The sequence below is a fragment of the Drosophila rhopaloa genome, unplaced genomic scaffold (assembly GCF_018152115.1).
Source record: "Drosophila rhopaloa isolate 14029-0021.01 unplaced genomic scaffold, ASM1815211v1 contig_155, whole genome shotgun sequence".
Lineage (NCBI taxonomy): Eukaryota > Metazoa > Arthropoda > Insecta > Diptera > Drosophilidae > Drosophila > Drosophila rhopaloa.
This window is the reverse complement of record NW_025335034.1, coordinates 10,348,194-10,366,400: the sequence shown is the minus strand read 5'-3', so window position 1 is coordinate 10,366,400 and position 18,207 is coordinate 10,348,194. Positions and strand designations below refer to the sequence as shown.

General features: G+C 37.2%; 3 protein-coding genes across 6 annotated transcripts; 2 read left to right on the top strand and 1 right to left on the bottom strand.

The window, feature by feature from the left end:
• The first annotated feature begins 2,224 nt into the window (after positions 1-2,224).
• Positions 2,225-2,860, top strand: LOC108042468. Its single transcript, XM_017120776.2, has 2 exons — positions 2,225-2,248; positions 2,303-2,860. Exons 1-2 carry the CDS (start codon positions 2,246-2,248, stop codon positions 2,798-2,800), a joined length of 501 nt encoding a protein of 166 aa, XP_016976265.1. The 5' UTR covers positions 2,225-2,245; the 3' UTR covers positions 2,801-2,860.
• A 69-nt stretch (positions 2,861-2,929) lies between these two features.
• Positions 2,930-3,726, bottom strand: LOC108042469 (antennal-specific protein OS-C). 3 transcript variants are annotated; one of them, XM_017120779.2, is made up of 3 exons: positions 3,580-3,707; positions 3,356-3,527; positions 2,930-3,289 (listed from the first exon to the last, which is right to left on the bottom strand). In XM_017120779.2, the coding sequence occupies exons 1-3, from the start codon at positions 3,667-3,669 to the stop codon at positions 3,162-3,164; spliced, it is 390 nt and encodes a 129-aa protein (XP_016976268.1). In that variant the 5' UTR covers positions 3,670-3,707; the 3' UTR covers positions 2,930-3,161. The 3 variants fall into 3 exon arrangements, with proteins under 3 accessions (XP_016976268.1, XP_016976267.1, XP_016976266.1); XM_017120778.1 differs by having other exon boundaries at positions 2,930-3,301; positions 3,580-3,693; XM_017120777.2 differs by having other exon boundaries at positions 2,930-3,527; positions 3,580-3,726.
• A 1,069-nt stretch (positions 3,727-4,795) lies between these two features.
• LOC108042477 (neutral and basic amino acid transport protein rBAT) lies at positions 4,796-8,839 on the top strand. Of its 2 annotated transcripts, XM_017120796.1 has the most exons (5): positions 4,796-4,996; positions 5,493-5,671; positions 6,555-7,831; positions 7,908-7,913; positions 8,394-8,839. In XM_017120796.1, exons 2-5 carry the CDS (start codon positions 5,498-5,500, stop codon positions 8,638-8,640), a joined length of 1,704 nt encoding a protein of 567 aa, XP_016976285.1. In that variant the 5' UTR covers positions 4,796-4,996; positions 5,493-5,497; the 3' UTR covers positions 8,641-8,839. The 2 variants fall into 2 exon arrangements, with proteins under 2 accessions (XP_016976285.1, XP_016976286.1); XM_017120797.2 differs by lacking the exon at positions 7,908-7,913 and having other exon boundaries at positions 4,798-4,996.
• The last annotated feature ends 9,368 nt before the right edge of the window (positions 8,840-18,207 follow it).

Genomic DNA, 18,207 nt, shown 5'->3' with positions numbered 1-18,207 from the left:
TTGATTTTATCGGAAAATATTATTATTATTATTAAAGAATACACATTCAAAAGAAAATATAGTCGTTTTATAGAATTTTATTTATTTTTGAAATGGCTGAAAGGGTATATAAGCTTCGGCTTGCCGAAATTTTCTTCCATCCTTTTTATACCCTCGCAAAGGGTATTATAATTTCAGTCACAAGCTTGCAACGCAGTGAAGGAGTCGTTTTCGACCATATAAAGTATATATGTATCTTTTTGATCAACATCACCAGGAAACGTTCCCAAAAGTTGTATTTCTATTGCATGTAGTTTATAAGTCGGATTGAGTTTTTAACTTTGTTGTTTTTTATTTTGTTTTTGTTCTTTGGGATTTGGTAATATTTATATACTGTGGAATTACAGTTTTAATAAAATTAAAATAGGACATCATATAGTTCCCATAGAAAAATGAAATAAATAAAAAAAAATAAGAATGAAAAAAAATTTATTTTGCTGTTTTTATATCCTTTGAGATATATTAATTATTTACTATATCAGAATTCCGCTTTTAGTTTTGTCAAAATCGGACAACAATATCTTTATATAGCTGACATAAAAACGATGGCAAAATGCAGCGCAAAATTAACAAAGCTTTGTGGGTTTTAGTAATATAGGCATAGAAATCGAAATGAAGTCGCTTTGTAATAACTGCAAGGGTATATAAATTTTCCTTTCTTCTTCTTTTCTTCCTTTCTTGTTAAACCCTATTTAAAATCTTTTATGGAGAAAAATAAAATATGTATATTAAAAAAGTGTTTGACTGTTGTCTTCAGTAACATTATCTTAGCGATATCGTGTATGGGAAGGTTGTTTTCTTTTCAATGAAAAAAATCGGTTTACCAGAACTTGCGAAAAAATATAATAGGCATAAACACTTTCAAAAAATACAACCGCAACGGAAAACCAAAAAGTTATCTCTAAAGTAAATTGTCGATAGAATTTTGTTAACCAGTGTGCCGCAAGACCGTTATAAAAATGGCATAACTATCCAGAAAAAGGATTCTGTCCTCCCAAGAGTTTGTTCCCAAACTTACAGACTGCCCGTTTGATTAAACCATTCTTAAGTTAATGTTTTTGTACCAAGTATGATAAGTCAAAGTTTTAATGGTGGATAGATTCATATCTTTAATAAATAAATTGAATTTAATTAATTTAATGATAACTTAACTGATGCAATACATTTATGCCACAAATTATGAAAACTTAAAAGAGCTTTGTTGTGAGAAGTTTATATAATAATATGGAAAATGTATTTCTTAAGAAACAGTATTTTCCTAAGACAACAGATTTAAGTTAATATAGAAAGAGTTTTTTTTACTGTAACTGCATTTAAGAACATTTTTTAAGTTAATATAGAAAGAGTTTTTTTTACTGTAACTACATTTAAGATCATTTTTTTGATCAGACAAATTACTTGTTAAGACAAGAGACCTTTTTTATATTTAGACAAAAACTAATTTTATGTCGAATTTTAAATATTTTGTATTCATTTTATTTTGAGTGTTGGCAGCGATTAGTGTGAGAAAAGGTTCAACGACGTGTTTACGTGATTTCCTTATGCTCAAAAGGTACATGACCTTGCAATGAATTGATATTAAGTCACCACGCCCAAAAAGATGTCTGAAAAACAAAGTAAACTTATTACAGGAATAGTAGGCTTGTCAGGTCATTATGGTTAATGAGAAGATGTATGGGCATATGAACATCATATGATGAAGTCCTCCGAAAAAACGAACAAAGAGGCCCTTGTTCTTTGAGTTTATGCAAATTATTTACCAATACATTGTTAGCAATAAGCAGACATTAACACGGACACGACGCCATGAATAATTATTTCATTATGAGCTAATGAACAGCTTCCGATCGATTCTCATTACCTAGGGCCTTCCTAATGGTACAGTCGATGGGGAATATTGTGCACATGAGTATGTTCACCGAATCATGCAATTGCGTTGCCTTTAAAGCCTTTGTGGTTTTACTTCAAGACAATACATACTTGCGGGAACAAGTGTTGCTCGAAAAGCACCAATATCATACATCTCTCGCATATCATTTCAATATCTCTTATGAGAGTGAGTAAGAAAATAAACTGAACAAGCGTACTAAAAGCACAATTACACACCCTTAACCGTAAACCACAAAAATCAAAATTATGTGAGACGAAAAACATTCCGAGATCCGCAAATGAATAACAATTGCAATTGAATCTGCAAGGGATCAAGATGGTAATGTAGCGCTTTAGATAGCTTAATAACAATATTTTAATTCATTTTTTTTAGCGGCTGTTGTCTATGTTGGTATCCTGCGTTGTGCTAGTTGTGCTACCCAACGTTCTGGAAGCTCGAGAAACATTTCTTAAAAGGCACTTCAGAAGTTTGGGGAAACCGAAGCATTCTGTCATGAAGGGCAGAACTAATATAACTGCGGGAGGTACAAGTCAACTCCAGTTGGGCGATCTTACAGAGAAGTTTTATAGTCACTGCCATGATATATTTAAAGAGAAGAATTTGGTTGGGCACGTGATTCGTGGCATGATCGGTGGAATTTTGGATCGACTCTATGAAGTGTGCGTAGACAAACCCATTCACCCACTTATCCATAGACTCTTTACGGAAACTCTTCTATGCGGTGGTAGTTTGTCGGATGCCATCGACAATGTAATTGACATAATATTTGGTCAATTCGAACGAAAATGTAGGGATAAGCCTGGATTTGAAAGCCTTTATGTGTTAACCAGTGCCGAAAATGAGGTAGTTGAGACAAAACACATTACTTAATCTGCAGTTTGGATTTCTGAAATAAATAATATTATTTTAGGATGTTCTTTTATTTCTAAATGAGGTGTTTCTAATTGCTGTTTGTGATTTGTGGGACTGCGATACTAAGCCAATATGTAAGCTAGTAAATAGAACTCGACATAAGTTTGATAGTTATTTAAATCATTGTGTGTTTCATACTTATACAAAATTTGATAAAGTGAAATGCTCGAATTCCTTCGAAAAATGTATATTTTAGCTGAAATACCAACGATCATTCTAATGTAAGGCGCTACTTGTAAACCATCCACTCTCCAGATAACAAAGTCAAACCAATTTTGGTCCAGTTCCTTCAATTTCTGCCACTATTTAGTTCAATGTGCTATTCGTTCCTCTCGGTAGCAAACGCTTCCAGACCTGGGCTAAAGTTTTTCAGGAAGTGCAGGGATCTGGCGAATCGATCACCCGCTTCATCCACGCTGGGCAGGACGGCTTCCAACAGAATCGGGACTATTTGCTCGCCTACGGATTGAAAAAGCTCAGCGATCTTGATTATGGTGGCCGGGTCTGGCAAACCTGGAATGCCCGCTCGAGAAGATGGGGTGTTGTCCGTGCTGACGTCCCGCCGTCTGCGTCTATTCTCGTCCGAATCCTCAACAGTTTCCTCAGAGGAGGAGTCATCGTCGTCGCCATCACCTTCCTGCTTTATAACCACCTCTGTCTCCTCGCCGGCAACCGTGATCACATCCTGGTGATGGGGTGGAACATTCAGATTTGATCGGATTATCCTCGTTAATCACCTGTGGCCTGGCCTGCGTTTGGGTCACCACTTGCAGCATCACCAGTAGGAACCCGGAGAGCAGCAGCTGTCGTGCCATGTGGAATCCCATTTTGTCAACTTGGTTGGGCTCAGGCACCCACCTGCCTTATTTATAGCTCCCACTTAATAAGCTAATGGCACTTGCATGCCGCTTAATCGGAAAGGTAATGCGGGGTCGAAATTGGTCAATTGGTTGTTTTCGTGTGGCCCAGCTACTCCAATTTAAGTTCTAGCCGCAACCTTGTGGAGTCGGCAGACTCTTCAAGCACGAGGCGACGCAGCGAGTTTTGGCCAGGAATGTGCGACGAGTGCAGTTTTGCTTGGTTTGGTGGCTGGCCAGAAAACCCGCTCGAGCAACATGGCACTCGGGCAAGCGGGAGAAATCAGGTAGGCTGCCACGCAGACAGGTAGTTTTTGGGCCCGGCTCAATCGCTCCAGGCCATAAATCGTACTTACGCACACGGAACGCGTTTCGTTCGAGGGTATAATTAAATCAAATTCGAGGAGTGATTCCGATCGGGGCTGTGCCCCTTGCAGCCATTGCACTACCAGCGCTTGAATGCAATTTCAGTTGCGAATCAGACCTCTTGTCGGACAGGTCACAGTGAAAGATACAGAATAGTGGTACGAAATTAAAGTTGGTGAACGTGGCTTAGTGCAAAATAAACTTTGGCTATGGGCAAATAAAGTTGTTTTTTTTGAGCTGGACATTTTATCATTCCAAATACTAGACTAAAATGTGTATAATTTATTGAAGATTTGAAAAATTTACATTAATGAATTGAGAAAGATATAAAATAATTTAATATCATATTCTAATAATTTATTTTCTTTAGCATAGTTTTTATTAGTTAAATCAACACCATGTTGTTCTTACAGAATTAAATAAAGGAAAACCTCCCACAACTCAAAGTCAATACCATTGCCATGAATTTATTTTCACGATTAAAACGATTTAGTGCAGGTGGGAGCAAGGTAAGCAAATCGAACCATTTTCATTTGTATGTTTATAATAAACAATAATATTTCAGAACTCCGTGACACTTCCAGTTAGTGGTAAGTTCATTTAAACAAACCATTTGAATTTCGCGCCATTCATCATTCAGACAACTCAAAAATGCGCTAAATGCCTCTCTGAAATTGTAGGACCGTTGCAAAGATCCATTTTTAGTAGGACCATATTAATTCTCATGAAACATTTTACGCACGGCACAATCAATTCATTTGTACTGAATTTCTCGAAGCGCTCATCTCGCTAAATCTACGGTGATCTATTTCAGGCGTATCTGATAGTACCATAAACGCAGCTCCCGATACCACGACAAAACCCGCTGAAGTATATAAAACCGTAGCTGAAGATAAATATCTGGAAGGCAGTTCGAACAGTTCCGCAAAAGGTAATTAAACAAAGCAATCATATCTCATGAGAGAAAATTGAATAGCTGACGTAACAATGCGTACGATTTTCACTGGAAGCGTACATATGTATAAAATACTCAGCATTTACGTATGTATATTTGAAATATACGTATGTATATGTGGCATTCTTGTATGTCTCTGGGGTTGTTGTGTGCATCGGCAAGCTTATCAATAACGAGAGATAAGAGAAGTGGAGATAAAACAAATGATATTGATTTTGTATCGGACCACAAAAGCAAGCCACAGGCCATATTTCCTCTCACGGGCGCAAACTCGAAGCGTGGCTCTATTGGAATGACGTCAGCGGGACTTTCACGCGAAAATCCCAGATGAAAACGGGGAGTTTCCTCTCATTCTCTAGAGAACAAAATTTCAACTTAACCTCACAAAGCTTGCTTTGTTCATGCTTCATGCTTGAGCTTAATTGAATCTGATTAAAGCCAATTAACCAATGTTGAATCGTAAACTTTTTAGTCGACATGGCCCAGGATGAGAAGGTGGCCTCCACCGATGGAGCTGACGAGCAGATGTTGGGCTCCAACGGAGTGGAAGACAAGCTGGCCGAGCGTCGGGATGAGGTCAAGTTCATCAAGGGCGACCACCAAAACGGGGATGCCAAGATCGATATCGGAACAGTCAACGGGGGTAAGCCAGTAAGTAGAGAACGGAGGTATTGTGGTACACATTGGTTCCACTTGTATACATATGTAGCTTTATTTCTTATTAATTTTGTTAAGCTCTTATTTTTGATATATCAAACTTTTTGACCAAAAAATTGTGTCTTGAACTAAGCTATACTATACTTAAAGTGGTGGAACTAATAATCGAACGCGTTAGTTTCTTTTAAATGTTTCTCAGTAAAAGAAATTAATATTTTTTAAAACATATCTTAATGTATAATAAAAACAAAACAATTTTACTAATTGTTTTGGTATCAAAGAAAACTAATTTAAAATTTGCCTTGGAAAAAAAATAAAGAAACGGTATGCTTAAATATATAAAACACAGATTTTTTACAAGTGTTTTAAATATTTTAGCGTTTTAGTTGTTAGCAATTAGTTTTTAACGCTAAAAATCACATAAAAGGCATCTACATCTTTAGGTTTAAACAAAATTGGAGACTACAGGCCAACCACTCAACTTTTTATTTCCTATTTCAGTGTGGTTATCAGAAGGCAGAAGCTTCTCCATATTTATGACTTCTGCTTTCAAAACTTTTTAAGCATCGTATTTTTTTTTATAAAGCTTCTTTTTTTCGGTGTAAGCCGACATCGCTACTCAAAAGAGAGCGTAAAGCAAAGGATGGTAATAAAATTTGAATCCAATATGCAGACTTTAAAACGCAATTTTATCAAAAAGTTTCTTTTAGTATGGCCTAAATGAACCAAAACGGGAGAGAGTAGGAATTTTAAAATTTTCATACAAATTAAATAGCAGTCGAATCTTTTTATTTTGATTCTAAAACAAAAATCAATAATTTTGCGAATAATCGACCGCTGTCTTGATTTTGTGTAACCTTGGTTTTTCCCGTTTCAGGCTTTCACTGGCATGAGCAAGGAGGAGCTAATGAAGTATGCCAACGACCCGTTCTGGGTACGTCTTCGCTGGATTTTCTTCGTTGGCTTCTGGGCCATTTGGGTGGGGATGCTGGTGGGTGCCATTTTGATCATCATCGGAGCCCCCAAATGTGCTGCCCCACAGCCATTGCCCTGGTATAAGAGCGGACCCCACGCCAAGTTTGCCAGTGTAGAGACGTGCAAGGCCCAAGATGTACAGATGGCAAAGAAAATCGTCGCCGCTGGAGCTATTTACGAGTTGCCAGCTGCTCTGACCTACGAGGTAAGAAAGCCCGAGGTAGAGGAACTGATCAAGCATGTGGTGAGCATCTACCAAGGTAGCAATACCAGGGTTATTCTCGATATTACGCCCAACTACGCGGCCAGGGAGTCGCAGCTGGTGCGGGATGCCATTGCAAGCCCGGAGAAGCGGTCCGCTATTGTTTACCAGAGCGGGGCAACCAGCAAACCCAACAACTGGCTAAAGGTGGGCGGCAATCACAGTGCCTGGGAGAAGCTGGACGACGGCTATGTGCTCTCCCAGTTCCAAGAAGGCTTCTACGACCTCAAGATGAACAGCACCATTGTAAGGAACGAATTTGAAGGGGTCTTAAAGCATCTGGTGGGATTGGGCGTTCGAGGCTTCCGCTTGAAGAACACCAAATTCTTTATGCTCTCTGACGGTCTGCAGGATGAGGTGAACTCGGCGGTCCCGAAGGACTTTAGTCTGGGAGCCAATGACTACGGTTTCTATGACCACCAGCAGACCACTTTCCAATCCGGCCTGGGCGATGTCCTCTATGATTACCTGGCCGTCGTAAAGAACGCCTCCGAAGAGGCTTTCCTTTCCGTTGCCGAGGACATGATCCAGCCGCAGGTCTATCGGTTAAGCAAGGTTCCTCAAGCCTATGGTGTCGACCTGCCCGTGTACGGGGACTTTGTAAAGGTGCTTAGCAAACCGAAGCCGGAGAAATCGCTGCAAAAGGATCTCGAGAACACACTCTTCCAAGCGGGCAACGGCAGCTGGCTTCAGTGGAACTTTGGAGACGTCTATGTGGACACCCCGCAGGACCCATCCGCTCTGGCCATGTTCCTATCCCTACTGCCCGGAGTGCCTGTGGTGGCTGTTGATGCTGTGGAGTACCAGAATGTGACCGAGGAGACCTATAAGCAGATCACATCTCTCCGCAAATCTGCATCCTACATGCACGGAGAGCTGAGACACTTCCAATCCGAGCCGCTGGTGGCATTCTCCAGGTAACACATTCTTGATTAATTGATTAAAGCCATTGTAACTAACTTTTACCCATTTTTCCATGCTTGCCACTTGAAGGCAGAGGTAAAAATTTAAAAAATCAGAATGATAAGATTTAAACCTATACTTTTTGGAAAATCATATTTATTTAGTTGGTTACAGTTGTCTAACCCGTATTAAGGCTTAAAATCAAAATTTAAGCAGATAGAATTTTTGAAATTTTTTAATTCAAAGGATAGAAAAGAAATAAAAAACAAGGGGGAATCTTCTTGTATAACGGCCTATCCTTTTCAATCATCATTTTAATGCGAACTTTGTTTTTCAAATGGCTTTATCTGTCCTCAATTTATACAAATTGGTCTTCATTTTCAAAACAAATTAATTAAAGCTTTATAATAGTAGAAGAAACACAGTGAAGCTAAAAATCGTTCATTGAATTAAACCGTTTAATATGTTTAATAAACATATAAAAAATTGTAAATATTAATTATTTTTAATTTCATTAAAATTTTTCTAAACTATAATTTACTAAATGGCCTAACCAAATTTTTTACTTTTCCTCAGGATCAAGTCTGGAAACCCCGGCTACTTTGTCATCTTCAATCCCACCGACTCACCACAGATTGGCAATTTTACTGCCCACAAGAATCTGCCCGAAAAGATGACGGTGTCCTATTTCAGCCAGAATTACAACACCAACATCAAGGAATCCGACAAGGTGGCCCACTCGGCCAAGGTGAATCTAACAGAGCTCAAGGTTGCTCCGCACTCCAGCATCATCCTGACCTATGTGCCAGTGAAGTCGGAGTAAAATACATCACCAATTACAATATTGCATAATGGAATGTATACCAATTTTGTATACAAAAAGAAACTTGCTTTGCTAACCATTGAGATTCGAAGCCACCAAACAAAGTTTAAAAAATTATTTGTTGAGAACTTCTCAGTTCTCTGCTTGTTCAATCGCTTGCTAATAAAATAAATACAATACTTGCTTGCATTTCAAAAAACATTGTTTGTAACTGGGTTCTTTTTATTTTTTTAAACGATAAAAATATTTAAGTTTATAGTACAAATTATTTTTAAATTTAAATTAAGTCTTGAAAGACAGTATCTGGCAGCCGGTAACGACAATTACGTTTAGCTTTAACATAATGCCAGCTACATTCAACAGTAAATTTGAGTTCAAAACAGAATGGGTCAACCATATTAAATATTGCTAGTTCAAAATGGAATGGGACAACCTTATTAAATAATGCTAGTTTAAAATGGAATGGGTCAACCATATTAAATAATGCTAGGGTTTAATATTTCCTCATGTGGTCTCTTAAACAATGTTGGTCAAAACTGCGTTTTCAAAAATAGAGTATTGAAATTTAATACCATACCAAAAAGAAGCAAAATTATTTAGCTTTGTGGAAAAGTTTGAAGTGCTCAAAGAAAATAGTGGAGGAGTATGCATGCGTACGTGTGTGGGCCAACTTTGAGATACAAATAGTTTCGGAGAGCTGGCAAAAACAAAAGCCTGTGCGGGCAACCACAGACAAATAATCAAAATCGACAAACGAAATGAGCCAAAAACAAAGCGGCCAAAATGTTTTTAGTTTGCACAGTCCTGGCTCCGAATGGCAGCCTAGGGAGCAAGGACTGGGCCCCCTACCAACTGCATACCCACACCACCAAAGGCCAAAAGGATATGCGCACGTGCTAATGTGATTAGATACACAAACACACCAGGACGATGCAAAAGGCGAGTTGTTCGAGGAACCACAACATGGAGTGCAGTTGATTGCGGCAAGCCAGCTCAAATAACAAGAAAACTCGACGACCGAGGGAAACAACTTCGTTTTGTGTGTCTCTGAAATGCAAACTATTGTTGCGCAGGTCATCATCATCATCCATATCACCATCGCCATCATCAACTTGGGGCTGCAAACTTTTGTCCACATATCACACCCACCCGCAGCTTTAGACCTGGCCTTGTGTGAAATCATTTTGTCGCTCCAACTTTTCCATCAGGCAGTCATCAAATGCAGTACCAACCCTTCAGGACAGGTCAGCCCATGCTGGCCACTGATTTAATTGCAATGTGCAACACATCTGCTGCGATGTCAACTAGTGCGCAGCGGATGGCCAAACTGATTTAAAAAAAGTCTTATTTTTTAGCTATTAGCAAGGGGATTAATTTTTTCTGAAAATGCTTTTATTGTTGAGGACCACTTTCATTTTACATTACGTTTTGTTCATCTAGAGATAAAAAAAAATGTATTTATAATAAAAGAAAAACTTCACTTCAATTCTTTATTAAATCGAAAATGATCAATAAATTCTATATTAAAAGAAATCATAAATTCTACAGAAGTACACCTTAGTATTTTACCAAAAGCAGAATTTCTGGAAATTTAATTGTACGCACATATTTGGTGCTAATTGAAAAGGTCAATAATACAACAAACATTAACTTTATTATTAATAACACCACTGAAAAAAGTAGTAAGTACAGGCTGAAGCAATGCCAAGACGCTAGACTTTAGACTTCTTATACAAGTAAGGACCTCTGCAAATAAACTCTGGGATAAATATAATATTCCGAGATAATAACTTCTGTCACGATCAAGTTCACATTTATTATTTTTATACCCTTGCAGAGGGTATTATAATTTTGGTCAAAAGTGTGCAACGCAGTGAAGGAGACATCTCCGACCCTATAAAGTATATATATTCTTGATCAGGATCACCTCCTGAGTTGATATAGCCATGTCCGTCTGTCCGTCTGTCCGTCTGTCTGTCCGTCTGTCTGTCCGTCTGTCTGTTTCTACGCGAACTAGTCTCTCAGTTTTAAAGATATCGAATTGAAACTTTGTACACACCCTTCTTTCCTTTGCACGCAGTATATAAGTCGGAACGGCCGGGATCGGCCGACTATATCCTATAGCTGCCATATAACTGATTGATCGGAAATGCCATAACTTTGTTGTTTGTAAAGTTAGAAAGTTGGGATTTTCTATGGCTTTTATATTTGGCCACTTAATCCGGCCTACCAAATTTCATAAGGATCGGCCGGCTATATCCTATAGCCGCCATATAACTGATTGATCGGAAATCCCATAACCTTGGTGTTTCTAAAGTTAGGAAGTTGGAATTTTCTATGGGTTTTATTTTTGGCCAATCAATCCGACATACCAAATTTCATAAGGATCGGCCGACTATATTCTATAGCTGCCATATAACTGAACGATTGGAAATGCCATAACTTTGGTGTTTTTAAAGTTAGGAAGTTGGGATTTTTATGAGTGTTAAGAATGCATCATATAAATAATTTTGGAGAATATAATTTACAGAATATTCTGCAAGGGTATTTCAACTTCGGCTCCGCCCGAAGTTAGCTTTCCGTTCTTGTTATATGATAAAAGACTAATCTTTGATGGTAATGGCATGTTTCATGTTGCATGTTTCTTCTTAATTGATTTATTACTTAAATGGGGAATGCTTCTACAGTGTTTCAGTTGGTGTAAATAATTGTAGTTAATTTAGCATTCCCTTGAGAATATTCAAATCACCATGTAAATTCATTGCATTTTAATCAAAACGTTACTAAGAAACTCTATAACGATAAAAACTTGATAGCCTTTTTAATAGGTGTCATAGATGACACGCAAGATACCAGCTTAAGCTTAAAAACCTAATGGAACATTCTTTTGAAAGGTTTACATCGGATTAAGGGGCACATACGCACCAGTGACAACAACTCAATTCTATGGGCAAAAACAGAAAAAAACAACAAAATGAGTCGACTAATTTGTATTGATTTTTTATCGGGCATGCGAACTCCCTTTTTCTTGCTTCCCTACTTTTTTAGCTCTATGTTGTTGGTGCGTTTGTTTGTTTGTTTGTTTTGAACTTTCCCATGCATAAATTTTGCATATTAATTGAGCGACTGTCATCAATATGTCTGTGCCAAGCCTGGAACCCCCAATCCGACTTCCCCTCCTTGGGCCTCATCACAGCATGACATCATTAGTTGGCCTAAAAAATCCCATCAGGCTTTGATTAACATTTTGTGCACACAAATGGCGGCCAAATGCGAGAGCGACTAAATGAGTTGCATCTAATTGAGTGACAAACACGGCACGAACAACACCATTGCCAGAACGACCGGCCACCTCTCACAAACTGTGCCAATTTGTTTTAAAATGCATCACCCTGGCGCTCAATCAGCCCGGAACCCATTCCACCCCAGAATCCCATGTCCAGTGCCTGCTCTCGACTGTTTTTCAATTTGCATGTAAGCGTAAATTACTCTCTGTTCGGACCCCTTTACTCCTCCCTGGAAGAGTAGTTCCCAGTCCCCTCACGGATTCCTCCCGCTGGTCGGTTAAAAGGTTTGTCCTTTGGTTACGTTCTTTATGCAGATTGCCTTCGTTCTCGAGGACTGCTCCATTCTTCCTCCCCGTTGTCGCTGCCTGCCGGATCTTGTGCCTGGCTTTAAATAACTCTGCGTATCTCGGTTATGAACATAAAACACGTTTTTTGGCACCCCATTTGTCATTAAGCTACCAATTTGTTCGGCTTCAAAAACATCTCAAATTTCCCATCGATTGGCCGAAAGGGGGAGCCGAAAATTAACAAGGTTAAGAGGTAGAACAAAAAAGATCAAAGAGCAAGCGACGAGACTTGCGAAAGTGTCTTAACGCCCAAAAAAGGTAGATATTGAAATTAAAGTGTTAATGTTTTTAAATATATTATTATATACTAATTATGAAACTTTAAATACAATTTTAATTCTATAGTCGAAACCCTTCTATAAAAACTCTTAAAACTTTCGAAGTTTATTTTTATACCCTTGCAGAGGGTATTATAATTTTGGTCAAAAGTGAAGGAGACATCTCCGACCCTATAAAGTATATATATTCTTGATCAGGATCGCGTCCTGAGTTGATATAAGCATGTCCGTCTGTCTGTCCGTCCGTCTGTCTGTTTCTACGCGAACTAGTCTCTCAGTTTTAAAGATATCGACTTGAAACTTTGCACACACCCTTCTTTCCTTTGCACGCAGTATATAAGAAGGAACGGCCGGGATCGGTCGACTATATCTTATAGCTGCTATATAACTGATCGATTGGAAATGCCATAACTTTAATGTTTTTAAAGTTGGGAAGTTGCAATTTTTTATGAGAATTAAGGATGCATCATATGAATTAATTTGGAGAATATAATTTACAAAATATACTGCAAGGGTACATATATCAACTTCCGCTCAGCCCGAAGTTAGCTTTCTTTTCTTGTTAGTTTAAGTTTCGATTATATTTAATAAATAAGCTTAATCAATAAGCTGTTGATCATTTCCGTTTTAATTAAATTTAGAATTTTGTAATCGGTCCTTAAACTTGTAAAGAATTTATGGCTTAATTGCTCATTTCAGTTGAATGCCCCCCAATTATTTAGTCAAATGTCTCTGTACTTCAGACCTAAAGTTTTTCGTTGCCAACATTAACAATTTCACGGAAGCGGTTTAGGCTTCGTGTACATGTGTATGGGCTCGATCCGACCCGAACTAGTCTTTCAGAGGAAATGCAAACTGACAGTTCGCGATCTGGGCGCCAGGCATGTGCGATTCGCATGCCTAAACAACTTGCCCAGCTACCCAGTTGTACAGAAAGAACAATTTAAGAAGCGGTTTTCCTATCCTCATGCGAAAGGACTTTATTAAGAAGAGTACAAAAAAACGATATCTTTCTTTAATTTGATATTAAAATATATAAATACTATTTATTAAACTGAAAGGTACAAAAGTCAAGCTGTCTGATAATTTATAGTGATTTGTCTCGGACTCCAATATAACAAAAATCAATTACCTGAGAAATTAAGAATTCCTCTCGATTGAACTTAACTCCAAGTATCTATCTCTTTGACCTGCGCCTTTCGATTCGATTTCAATCTGATTTTTTTCTGTGCACCATCTACCCACTACCGCAATCCAATCCCCATCCCAGCCAAAAGCCTTCCAAGCGGCTAACAATGTACAACAACTTGTAGAATGGCCATAACAATTATAAAACACGAACACGAGCCGCTAGCGAGGCAGTGTGAGTGGGGAAAAGGGAGTGGGGCAATGTCTGCGGAGACAGACTGCGGTTGGCAACTTGGATTACTACAACCTGGCCGGGTCATCCGGAGCATTCTGCACCGAGCACTTGGCAGCATTCCCCGGTGTCATCGGTGTGTCGTGTATCTTTGGTGCGGCTTTCGAGGTGACAACTGCGACAGCTAAACGTCAATTTGTATAAATGTTTGCAATTGCCACCGGTGCGGTGGAATCGTTAAAAATAAAACATGCTGAATAAACGCTGATCGATGCGGGGGTCGCACGGGTGCTAGTCCTACGAAGAGTATCTGCGAGATGCAGAGAGTGAAACAGGGAGCGAGAGAGCAAATCATAAATAAATATTTGCATTTTCTCTTGCTGTCCGAGAATTCGTTGTTTGCATTGTGCCCCAAGTTTGATGGCGTTTTTTGAGAGGGGAGACATCCAAACAAGTTTCGAATCAGCTCCGTATCTGCGAGATACCTTTCTCGCGCCGCTCTTTGCTAATTGATTTATGGGATTGCAACTGCAGATGCCTCCAGCCTCGCTCTTTCGACACTCCTCCATAATGTTGTCTAAAAGGCGTGTGAGCCAAGCTAAGAATATGCAGCATGTGCGCTCATGTCGTCATTTAGATTCCATCGGCAGGCCATTGGCATATGAAGAGATGTGTAAATATATATAAGATTTTTAGAACGAATTTTCGGATTTTGTATACATCCTTCCGATTCAAGTTTTAAACAACGGAGACTGCTATCCTAGAGAATATTTGTGTTTCTATACATCAGAGAAAATATATCAGACACTTAGGATCATCACGACTTTCTACCTCGTTATTTGATTTTATACTCGGCCCAAAATTTGTTTTGCTAGGTAACGATCCCTAAGCCAACAGTAGTCAATGGATTGCAATACCTCCAAATGTAATATCATTTAAAATTAACTATTTGTAACAAAAATAAACTTAATATGCATTGTTATTGTATTTAATTTAGATAATAATCAATTAAAAATATAATCTTAATTTGCCGTTTTAATGTGTTTTTCGTCTGAAGTTGCAATTTATTTTAATGATTCAGTTGTAATCATCACGAATCTTATTAAGCTCTTACTATTGTTTAATATTTAAAGTCTTATTTTAAGTCTATTTGGTAACAAATAGAACTGTTATACATAGATTTAAAAATTTGTTGTAGTGGTTAGAAACGAGTAATTATAATTGTAATTTTAACTAAGGCACATATTTAAGAAAATCAATTGATTCAAAAGAAAAATGTGTGGTGTTAGTGTGAAAAATGGAAAAAAGAGCTACTAGAAACCTTATTTCTCAATTTAAAAGGCAATTACAATTTAAAAGTCATTTAAAATGAAAAAGTTTCTTTGTTTATTTTAGGGTTTGGGTTTTGGGATCCTGGAATGGTTTTTGTACTCCTGCTGAGGGAATTATAATTTAATTTTACTTAAAGCTATTTGGATGAAACTTTCTAAAAAATCTTCTTTATGTTACACGTCCTAGCGGGCAAGTACTACTTTACTAATTGGAAGAAAAGGGAAATACAATTATTACTTCGTTGTTTCCTAACCGATGTACTTTGAGATATAGTAAATTAACAATTTTAGAATTACAGTTCATATAGATGCAATAAAATTGACGTAGCTTTATTGTTTTTAGGCATTGATAGAATATTTAATTTTTGTAACTGCTGCAAGTGTATATAAACTTCGTTCAGCATTTCGAAAAAAAAAATATTGACTTGTACTTTTTAATCTAACAAAAACCACTCTTAGCAAGGAAGAAAAAACCTAGAAAATTTCTGATATCAAATGTTGTGACGAAAAGTGATTAGGCATTCGACTAAATAAATGCACTTGTTGAATTGTTCTCATTCAGCTCTTTTCAGAAAAGTATTTTAACTGTTCACCTACATACGCATTTTCTATTGTAGCGTGCCACACTTAAGGGGTTACATCCACTTAGGATTTTGAAAAAATCGATTTTTTTTATTGCATTTTCGTAAAGTATATTTATTTAAGAGTACCCTGATCCGATGAATATTTCCCAAGTTATATTATAATTTACATGCATGTGTCGGAGCGACTGAAAGCGGACCGTCGAAATTGAATGCGTTTTTCTCAAAACTATGATTTTAAAGTCGGTGAGCAAGATTTCTCGAAAACGGCTGAACCGATCGGTCTCAGATTTTAACACAAGCTTCTTAATAATATTGTTTAGTGATCAATCGAAGGTTTTTTTTTTACAATAAATATTTTTCATTTTATAAACAATTGATGTCGTGAATTTTTGTCAAAAATTGATACTTTCGCTTTCTGAAGGCGCCATTTTGTTAAAAATTATTACAAGATAATGTATTATATTAACGAAAAAATCATTGATTTTTAATTTTAGATAATCCAGTTGAGAAATAACGTGCTCACCGCTAGCTGTCTCGATTCGAAGGAGCTCCAGAAAATATTTTATACAAGGTGTAAAAAAAATAATTTTTATAAATAAACTATGCAAAAATAAAGTTAAAAAAAAAAATATGTGCATTAATTTGTGAACTAAAATATTCCATTGTTTTACCAGAAAAAATTCCTAAAATATCGACTTTTTTCGGCTGTCTAACTGGATGTAACCCCTTAACCTGTTACTGGATCATCAGAATAACATTTTAAAGTCAAAAATGTGATTTTAGCATAAAAACTCGATATATTTGTTATTATAAAATGAAAAATAATAATTAAAAATAAAAAACTCGACGTCAGTACCTGCGGATTTAGGTACAGAAATTGTGAGCAAAATTTCAAAATGATTCGTTCAGTAGATTTTGCAGGATCGTGGTCACCGACATTGAAATTGCAACTTTTCAGGAGAGCGTTTTTAAAGTTTTGGACATCAACAAATCGCATACAAAACGAGCTAACTCACCTACGTTCGGAAGTTTTACTCGGATAAATCTAAAATTTTAATGCAATATTCTTCAAATGTTGTGCACTCAAAATTGAAAAAAAAAGCCAAAAAAAAATTTAAATACCATACCCCCTCTTAAAAGGGTCTTCTAGTCTAGATTTCGAGCTTTTTTTAAAAATTAATAACAAAAAGCAAAAGACATTTTTACTATCCGTTTTTAAACCCGTTACTCGTAGAGTAAAATGGTATATTGTATTCGTGCAAAAGTATGTAACAGCTAGAAGGAAGCGTTTCCGACCCTATAAAGTATATATATTCTTGATCAGGGTCACTAGCCGAGTCGATATAGCCATGTCCGTCTGTCCGTCTGTCTGTCCGTCCGTATGAACGCTGAGATCTCGGAAACTATAAAAGCTAGAAGATTGGCATTTTGCATGCAGATTCTAGGAGTTCCTACGCAGCGCAAGTTTGTTTCAAAAAATGTTCCACGCATATATACGATTTTAAAAATTTAAATATTTCGGAAAAGTAAAAATGCAGTTTTATTGTGTTTATCAATACCTATCGAAATGTAGAAGAAATTTTTCAAATCGGACCATTCGTTAAAAAGTTATGCGTGATCAAAGTTTCTATCTCCATCTCCCTCGCACTCCCTTTACCTGAGTAACGGGTATCTGATAGTCGGGGCACCCGACTATAGCGTTCTCTCTTGTTTTATTATTTGTTTATTAAACTTAAAGGAGTACATAAAATAAATTTCAAGAACAAAAAATTTGTTTTCATTAAGTTATTCGTTCTTGAAGAAGAGGGGGAAAAAAAGAGGCCGTGTCCTCGTCGCCATGATTTCTTTGCTTGTCGTTATTTGAATAATAAAACAATGATAGATTCTTAATTAGTACGACTTTTTCACTAATTTTTCAATTTTGTCAAATTTTTTAAAATATTATAAATTTAAAATTTTTATTTTTTGTCGGTTCTGGCGATAGAGATATATTTAAAGAATATTCATGCCAAATTTCAAGCAAATCGACTGATTAGATCTTCAGATATAGGGGCGACCGCATGAAATAAAGTAGTTTCGAGAAAAACGCGTTTAAAGTTTTACGTTAAGTTTCGGGCAGCGTAACTGATAGAATATTACGTATTAATTACATTCCCTTAATCACCTATCCCAACTCCATACAATGACCTTCAAACCATTAGTGTAGTATACTGAAAATAAGGGTATTGTTATAGAAAGAAGGAGGGACAATTATTCATACTAAGGTAGCCCGGGCTTCCAGTCATTTATTGTTCCAGTCGTACGCTCAACCACTAACCATACAACATATGTTGTATGGTTAGTGGCTCAACCGGTCTAGTGGCCACGTCACTAAAACGGC